The sequence below is a fragment of the Esox lucius genome, chromosome 19 (assembly GCF_011004845.1).
Source record: "Esox lucius isolate fEsoLuc1 chromosome 19, fEsoLuc1.pri, whole genome shotgun sequence".
In the NCBI taxonomy this organism is placed as follows: Eukaryota; Metazoa; Chordata; class Actinopteri; order Esociformes; family Esocidae; genus Esox; species Esox lucius.
This window is the reverse complement of record NC_047587.1, coordinates 13,305,343-13,314,963: the sequence shown is the minus strand read 5'-3', so window position 1 is coordinate 13,314,963 and position 9,621 is coordinate 13,305,343. Positions and strand designations below refer to the sequence as shown.

General features: G+C 39.1%; 1 protein-coding gene across 1 annotated transcript; it reads left to right on the top strand.

The window, feature by feature from the left end:
- The first annotated feature begins 840 nt into the window (after positions 1–840).
- Positions 841–4,734, top strand: LOC105029725 (synaptophysin-like protein 2). The gene is made up of 5 exons (XM_010903233.3): positions 841–980; positions 1,082–1,200; positions 3,044–3,248; positions 3,370–3,561; positions 3,773–4,734. Exons 1-5 carry the CDS (start codon positions 909–911, stop codon positions 3,911–3,913), a joined length of 729 nt encoding a protein of 242 aa, XP_010901535.3. The 5' UTR covers positions 841–908; the 3' UTR covers positions 3,914–4,734.
- Positions 4,735–9,621: the final 4,887 nt, after the last annotated feature.

Below are 9,621 nucleotides of genomic sequence, written 5' to 3'. Positions count from 1 at the left end.
CTGATCTAGCATTACCGACTAGGTCCTCTATGTAATCAGAATCTGCTGTTTCAGAATCAGAATCTGCTGTTTAAGAATCTGCAGTTTCAGCCACGTTGTCATATTAGACGGCATCCTCAGGTTCTCTGTCTTAACTGGCCACCATTTATTTAATTAATAATTACATAAACAATTTTTAATTAATACATTTTGAGCATTTTATAATCTTAATGCAACTTCCCAGTGTTTCCAGATTTCATTTACATATGCACTTAATATAAGTATGTCAACTTACGCTATAAAGCAGTGTTTCATTATAGGAATGTTTACTTTTTGTGTGTGTGTGTGTGTGTGTGGGGGGGGTATTTTTCAGTATTTCTACCTTTTAGAAGTTAGAACTTAATGATTATAATGATTATAGCTATATACATACAGGGCACCTGAAAAAAACATTAAAACCTAAGAAATTGGGCATTATTTGTATTTAATGAGAATAAATACAATAAACATTACGACAAATGAAAGTAATAAAGATGCATTGTGTTGTCAAAAATGCAGTTGCAATCTTGTGAGATGACAGGAAGAAATATCTTGAAGAAATTAGGCATACTAGAACATAGTGGAAACCCAAAAAGCTGACATAAAAACAAAAAAAATGTTTTGCTACTTTTCACTGTAAATGTATTTTTATTTAATGCCATGTAGTGTTTTGTCTTTGAACAATGAAAGCCTTATTGTTCAAAGACATGGCTTTAAACGATCCAGTTTTTTGACTGTTGGATGAGGGGCAGATCTTTTCCTGTAACATTAGCCTCCTCTACGTCATGTCTAAAGCATCACAAGGAGTGGCAATAAGCAGTCGTGAGGCTATAACAGTTTCTCATCACAACTTCAGATAACGTCCAGCAGCTTCAGCAGAGGCCGGCAAAATGGTCACCCAAAGCAGGATGGATTTTGCTCCTGTTAAAGAGCCCCTTGGCTTCATCAAAATCTTGGAATGGGTATATTTTAACTGTGTTTTTGTTGTTACAATGTCTCTCACTGCCGACCGACTCACAAACTGAGTTTCCCGTTTGTGATCATCCGATCTTGTTCTTTGCAGTTGACTGCGGCTTTGGCCTTCGGGAGCTGTGGGGGATACAGTGGGACAAATGCTGTGACCATTTCCTGTGGAGAAAACAGAAGTGAAACTCTGATAGCTACAGTTAACTATCCATTCCGGTAGGTGGTCCACTTGTATGTTCAATCCATTTGACTGACGTAAGAGATATCATTGATATTAAAAAGAGCTTACAATAACTTGGACCTCTGCAGTTTAAATATTGTCCCATTATATACATATAGAACCTACTGATATTGTATCAACAAAGAAAACATATACAACTGCTATATATTTGCAAGATTACAAATCAGATGGCAGATGGCATTTTAACTGCAATATGAATGTCATATTTTAGCCCATCTAGAACCTGCATAATTCAATTGTATTTTTGATCATTGTAATTATATTGTAATTATATTACAATGTTTTTACATATTGAAAGGTACAGTGATACCATGGGTTCACTGTAGGTATATTCAAATGTGCCACCAACACCATCTGCAGTGTGACTGTAGTTCATCAAGTGTAGTTCAACAGTCCAGAAAGAAAGTGACCTAAACATTTTATCTTGCGCCAACACACTAAATATAGAAAAGCCTATATAGAAAATGTGTATGTTGTCAGCCTATCCCCAGACCAAAATATACATTTATAATTATTAAACATGAACGGTAATGAAACAACAACCAAAATCCTATGTTTTCCATGCAGGCTTGCATCCATTTGAAATATGCCTCTAATCTCCAAGCCTCTGATGCAGCTTCAGTTCCAGTGGTATTATGACGCTGCTGACCGGTCGTTCTCTTTATGCTCTGAAACAACAGTTGCACCACTTTAACAGATCAGCTTTCAGAAACTATTTCCAACCTTTTAGTACTTTAGTGTTGAAAACTATCAAAAGCACACCATGAGCTACTGAATATGACAAAAGATGTCATTTGAGACCACTGACACCGAAACCCAATTTCATCTCTTACAGCCAATTATCTTCACTTCTCTGTTTTGTCTAAACATAACCCTACTACAAAATCTGTGACATCAGTAAAGAACTGTATAGCTCCTCAAAAGATCAGATTTCAAGAACTCATTCTGCTGAAAACAAATTGATATGCTTCATTTATTTAGGGTCAGCATTTATGTTGAAAATCTCCCTTGTTTACTTTCCAGCATCACTACAGAGAGTAAAAATTGCTTCTAATCTTTTTATCTCATATTATGGAACCAGTTTGACAATGACAATTTGACAAAGACAGCAATTGATGATTTAGGTCTCAGGGTTGGTGGATTGATCCTTTGACATCACTTGGTACTTCAAACAGTGATTGGGCTATTCTAGACAAGTGTGCATTATTTAGCCTATATTATGTGACATTGTCCGAGACATAGCGAAGAAGACTCAAGATGCCAGATTATTTTTATGTGAACTTTGAAAGCTATTGATATTGACCACTCAAGAAGTCACCTCCGAGGTAGCGTTCGCCACATTTTTGATAGGGCCCCACAGAGTTTTGCAAAAGTGAAGACAGTCTTGTCGGAACTGATTAGAAGTGTGCTTTGTAGTGTTCGTTTGTGAGTCAGAAAAAAAGAATAGGAGTGAAAGCCTTCTCTACAGTAAGTTAGCTATAAAGGGCTCATAATGGGCCTCTAACATGCTCATACCTCTTCATGTCATAAAGACCAAATTAAATGAACTAGCAAACATTCTTACATTTGGTTACACACATCATCTATTAATGCCCAATTATCTGTTTGCTAAATTGTTGCAAATATTATTAGCAGTTCAGAACCACCAGGACTCTTCCTAGAGTTACCCGAATGGGCAAACTAAGTAACTGGGCAAGAAGCGCCTTGGTCACCCTGGTGGCGGGAGCATCACGTTATGGGGACGGTACATCTCCAATTTGACCCTTTTCCATTGTATTTAACCAATGTGCACATTACCCGATCTCCCCCTTCTGCCAGGTTAAACCAGCTGAATATAGTGGAGTTCAACAAGACCCTGTGTAACTATTCAACATCGGCATCGTACCTAACGGGGGACTACGCCGTCCCGGCTGAGATCTATGTGGACGTTGGTATCGCCTCCTTCACCTACTGCATGGTAACACTGCTATTCTACGTGTGTTACATGAACGCCTATACCAGGACCCCGATCTGGCCCAAAACTGTGAGTACAGACTACCTCGACCATTACTAAGTGTTGTTACAAACGCCAGCATTACCTATTGCCCAGCCATTGTGTGTGTGTCTTTGCGTGTGTGTGTGTGTGACCCATCTCCCACCGGCAGGACTTTGTGGTGACCGTGCTCTTTGCCGTCTTCTGGCTGATTAGCGCGTCATTGTGGGCCATCGCCGTGCAGCATATTATAACAGCCGTGGACTCGAATAGCGTCAACATCAATTTGTCGGTGTGCCGTGAAATTGGTGTGGTTTGTGCAGTCGCAGAGTCCAAGGACATTCGTGATCTCAAACTCTCTGTGGTGAGACAAGACTTTTTTTTCTTAGTTTCTTTCTTCTACTCCTCACCTCTTTGTCCACACTCTTCTAAACAAACTGACCAGGTAAAAAGCCTAATGACAAAGTGATGATCTTCAACCATTAGTGTACATACAAGGCATGACAGAAGAACACGGATTTCTACCTGAGTGCCTAATGGTCTGTTCTCTCTGTCTTTCCCTCCCTTTGTATCAGAACTGTGGCTTCCTTAATGTGATCCTATGGATGGTCAACATCTTTTTCACCTATAAAAAGACCCCATGGCACAACCAGAGAAAGACTATCCACTACCAGAGACTGGGGACGGAGCACAGACTGGTGCGTGACCCTAAATGAGACACCCTTCGCCATCTACTTATGCTCCCATGACAACCATACTGTAACTAGGTTCTAGAGCCACACCTGTTTCTACAGTTTATCTTCTTATTGTCAATCTTAAACCAAATGTTCCTCTGAGATTCTCTCGTTGCACAACCGTTTGTGTCTGTAACACACGCACCTGGAAATTAGGGAAGATAGTTAGAATCTTACTGTGTCATTTTGTTTCGCCATTTACTTTCCCGGGCCACAGGTGGCACAGTGCTCCTAGTCACTGTCTCGCAGTGCAGCGACGTCATTGCGACCTGGTCTTTGATTCCCGGTTGTGGTATACCGGCAATGCCCTGGGTCCAGCATACTGCAGAGTGACAAAAATGTGCTCAGTGCCAATGGGTGGATGACAGAGAGGGCTGCCTTGTCCTGTTGCACTGTTGTGACTTCTTGTGAAGGGTTAGGCGGATGTGAGCTCAATCCTGATATTTTGCTGAGGAATGTGTTCCCCTCCAGTCGAAACCTGTTGTTTAAGCCAGCAGTATAGTGAGATGCAGAACAGGTTGGCAATGTGAGTTTCAGAGGTGGACATATTTCGATATTTGCTTTTTCCACATCTGCTGTAGAGGTGTTGCAACGGTGCCAGGCCATAATGGTGAATTGGACGGGAGTGAAAGGGGTTGAAAATGGATACAAAAAATAACACACTTAGCTTCTAATGACATCAACTGTTTTTCAAGTACAATCGTTTTTGTATGATTATATTAGTGTTTCTCTAACGACAATTCAAGACAATAAATTGCCTTGATGCCTACGAAGAATGTGTATTCTTGTGGAAATAAAAAAGATGTGGGATGAACAAAATTGTAATTATTTTATAGTTTCAAAAAGAGAGACATCAGGCTGACAACAGCAGTTAGGAGACAGGCTGTGTTCTGTGTGAAACCGCTTGTGTTGACTTAAAACTGTACAGTTAAACAAATTCAATGGTATAAATGTTCACTTTATATCTGCATATCTAAACAAATCAATCCGAAACATGATCAAAGCTTTGTCACACTCAGATCTGTTTGTGATGTCTTGCAAAACATACAGTACTGTGCAAAAGTCTTAGGCAACTGAAAGTTGAACTAAAGCCATTAATTTGTGTAGTAAGGGTATAATAAACAAAGATACATAAAACATATATAAATATACACACACACACACACACACACATATATATATATATATATATATATATATATATATATATATATACAGCTCCAGAAAAGACAACTGCCCCTTTCTATTTCCTTTCCAAAAAAGTAAAAAAGGAAGGTTTTGAGTGAGGAACAGGGGTTAAAATTAAGATACCACTGCAAATTGAACGCTTCTGTTCCTCACTCATAACCTTCCTTTTTGACTTTTTTGGAAAGGAAAGAAAGAGGTGCAGTGGTCTCTTAATTTTTTCTGGAGCTGTATATATACAGTTGTGCTCATATGTTGGTGCCTGAGACTTTTGCACAGTACTGTAGTTGTTAACTTAATGAACAGGATGTGGTCCGCTCTCCCAGAAACAGCCAACCAATACTCAGGATATTCACAGTAATACCTGTAATACATGTCTCTAACATACATCCTTTGACCTGATCTTGACCACATCTTGTCTGTTCAATCAAAGCACATCTTTAAATGTTCTACTCCTGTCAAAAAGAGCTTTCAGTGTTTTATGTGTGGACCTTTCAGGATGAAGAGTTTAAATGTGTTTTCACAAAGCATTTAATTTGAAAATATTTGTGATTATAAGTATTACAAATGTAACTGTTATGGAACAAAGGCAGCTGGCTTTGTGAGTCATTAGTAGAAGACTTCCAGATAATTGTAATGATGAATGTCTTTCCAACCCCCTGGTTTCAGAATCACTGTTGCACTCGTACACGCAGCCTGTGACTGACAGGTGAGGTCAGAATCAGGTTTTAGATAATACCAGAAGAGATTATAGTCAGATGTGTTTTGTGCTGCCATGCTGACTGACAGAGGTAATCAGCAAGTCAGCACAACAGATCTGGGAGGAGTATGGACACGAGAAGCGTCTCACCAGGATCAACTTCGTCTCCATCAAATAATATGCTGATCTTGGTCACTTCCAGATCTTGGTCACTTCCTGATCTTGGTCACTTCTTGAAAGAGAGTAGAGGACAGTCACCTAGCAATTCAAACAGAGCTACAAGCCAATATTGGCACTGTTGTAGCCACACTAGTTCAGTTCTTACCATGAAGATTTCTCTTTTTGGAGGTGTTGGTTCTGTGATCTTATGTCACAAAACAAATCTGACATTTTACGGGAGAGCAGCAAGTTCAGTCAGGGAACCTGAGTGGGCATTGGCTCAGACATGCATCAGCTGACATTAGCATCGCGCCAACCCACAGTTTCAAGATTTCATAATCTAATATTGCAGTTCATTTATCCGGTCAGGTTACTCACTCTGTCGACTTGCCTGTGGTCGCTTAACCCACCCACTACCCCAGTTTGAAGATGAGGGTTGGGTGGAAGTTTGAACACGTTGGGGTTCGGTTGTGATACATTTTACCCCTAGGGAAATAAACAGACAGGTTCTGCACTTCTTCCTACTGAGTGTTTTTTAGCGTTTAAACTTTGTGGAACTGGGTTCAGAGCTGCTCCAGTGTATTCAATGCAGGTGGATTAACAATGTTTATTGTTTTGGAAGCATCCCCATCTTGTAAGGAAAATGTATCTTTACTGGCCTGGGGTAAGGAAGTCATGTTTCTCCTGACAGTAAACCACTCCCAGATTTCTTTTGTTTTCCCTGTACATGAGTGATGCTGCTGTTCTGGTAAGTCCTCCATTCCAAACAGTTTTAGTTGGAATGTATGCTTTCATGAATATAGGTTCACTCTAGGATCCTTCCCACAAAACGACTTTGTGGGTGGTTTATTATAAAGTATTTTCTTTCTAAAAGTATTACATCGAGATTTTCAAGAGTAGGCTCTTCATGGAATAGTTTCTGGAAATACACAGCAAATTGCTAGGTTCTAAACATTAAGTAATTATTAGACATATATTAATGGATCATTTGAGAATTGCCAAAATAACTATGGCAGAAAACTAAACATTCAATCATTTTCGGCACAGCAGAAGCATGCACAAGTTTTGAAATATCTGAGGTGATGTGTGAAGGGGTAATTGGTGGCTCTCCCATTACGAACCATGTGAAGTACTCTCAAGTGAAATATCAGAATTGGATAAGAATAATACAAGGGGAAGGCCATAGCCTAAAATATATTAAATATTATTTAATATAAATGTTTTTATCCGATAAGTTCACTGAGAACATATTCTTATTCATAGCAGTAACCTGGGGACTAATTACAGGTGGAGAACTGGTTCTGTTGCTAAGGTACAGCATTCCTGTGCCTGGCTTACGGTTGAGCACAAAAATAACTAACTGCTGTGGGATTCAGATTTGATTGCATATGTGTTCAGTCATCTTTTTGGCACCTCGTCCGGCATATATTGAAATTATTTAAAAATATAAACTGGCTGTGCACTGCTTGAGAAAAACTTGCAAAACTCTGTGTAAACTGTAGGGGTTTCATTCTGATGGGCTTTTCCGTAATGCAGGGAATCAATATAGAATGGAATTTTAAGCAGCTTCTAATGTTGGTGCTCGCCGGAATAGTTGCGGCAAGCTTCCATGTAGTCTATTTGCTTTAGATGTTTATATGTGTCAGGAAGTTGAAGTTTTTTTCATTTAATCCTATACATTGCGCATGCAATGTTTATACAATTGATATGACAACAGTAGGCACCATTATAGCACTGCCAGCATAACCTTGGCAGAAATAACACTCTTAAGATATGCCAAACAGATATACGGGGAGTGACAGAAGCAAATCTATAAAAACAGTCTCTCAGATTTGTGGCTATAATCTAAGATTAGTTTTGCCTTTTATATCATAGAAAGAGTGTATAGGCAAAGGGAACATGACTCTGGTTTCCCAAAAAATTTTTTCAAATACGGGCCATAACGTTTCCTAAATACAGGCCATATTGTTTTTTAAACATGGGCCATAACATTTTCTAAAGACTGGCCATAACGGTTTCTAAACACGGCCATAACATTTTCTAAATATGGACCATAACATTTTCTAAATACAAGCTGTAACATTTTCTAAATACGGGCCTTAACATTTTCTAAATACGGGCCTCACCGTTTTCTTAATATGGGCCGTAACGCTTTCTAAATACAGGCTGTAACGTTTTCTAAATATGGGCATAACGTTTTCTAAATATGGACCAGGACATTTTCTATGCATGGACCATAACATTTTCGAAGATGGTCCATAACATTTTCTAAAAACGGTCATAACATTTTCTAAAAATGGGCCGTAATGTTCTCTAAATACATTCAGTAACGTTTTCTAAATACGGGCAGTAACGTTTTCAAAACACGGGCCATAATGGTTTCTAAATACAGGCCATAACGTTTTCTAAATACGGGCCATAACGTTCTCTAAATACAGGACATAACATTTTCTAAATACGGACCATAACGTTTTCTAAATACGGGCCATAACATTTTCTAAATACGGACCATAACATTTTCTAAATACGGGCCATAAGGCCCAAAGTACCCTGGGATTGTATATATGAAGGAGGCAGAAGAGAAGTCCCTGTCTGTGCAGGTCATGGTGAAGCCCTGGACATTAGAGCCTGTTCTCCTGTCACATCTGTGTATGGACATGTATTAGTTACTATCATACTACTAGTAAACTCACATCTGTGTATGGCCAGGTAGTAGTTACTATCATACTACTAGTAAACTCACGTCTGTGTATGGCCAGGTAGTAGTTACTAACATACTATTAGTAAACTCACATCTGTGTATGGCCAGGTAGTAGTTACTAGCATACTACTAGTAAACTCATGTATGTGTATGGCCAGGTAGTAGTTACTATCATACTACTAGTAAACTCACATCTGTGTATGGCCAGGTAGTAGTTACTAACATACTATTAGTAAACTCACATCTGTGTATGGCCAGGTAGTAGTTACTAACATACTACTAGTAAACTCATGTATGTGTATGGCCAGGTAGTAGTTACTATCATACTACTAGTAAACTCACGTCTGTGTATGGCCAGGTAGTAGTTACTAACATACTACTAGTAAACTCACATCTGTGTATGGCCAGGTAGTGGTTACTATCATACTATGTACTAGTAAACTCACATCTGTGTATGGCCAGGTAGTAGTTACTATCATACTATGTACTAGTAAACTCACATCTGTGTATGGCCAGGTAGTAGTTACTATCATACTATGTACTAGTAAACTCACATCTGTGTATGGCCAGGTAGTAGTTACTATCATACTATGTACTAGTAAACTCACATCTGTGTATGGCCAGGTAGTAGTTACTATCATACTATGTACTAATAAACTCACATCTGTGTATGACCAGGTAGTAGTTACTAACATACTATCAGTAAACTCCCATCTGTCTATCATACATCTAGTAGTTGGGGCTGACGCTATAGGAGACGAGGCCGACGTAAAGAGAATCATCAGGTATGACTGCAATAATGTTGGTCACAATATGCCCAGGACTCAGCTCCTCAGAAACACTGAACGCTGTGATTGTACTGTTTAGGACATCACACACACACACACACACACACACACACACACACACAAAGAATCAGTGGAGTATTATCTTGAGGCTGGGAGA

Coding starts and splice junctions, on each gene's coding strand:
- LOC105029725 (XM_010903233.3), top strand. CDS start 909: ATGGTCACCCAAAGCAGGATGGATTTTGCTCCTGTTAAAGAGCCCCTT. Junction 981..1,081: donor TCATCAAAATCTTGGAATGG/GTATATTTTAAC, acceptor TGTTCTTTGCAG/TTGACTGCGGCTTTGGCCTT. Junction 3,249..3,369: donor CCCCGATCTGGCCCAAAACT/GTGAGTACAGAC, acceptor TCCCACCGGCAG/GACTTTGTGGTGACCGTGCT.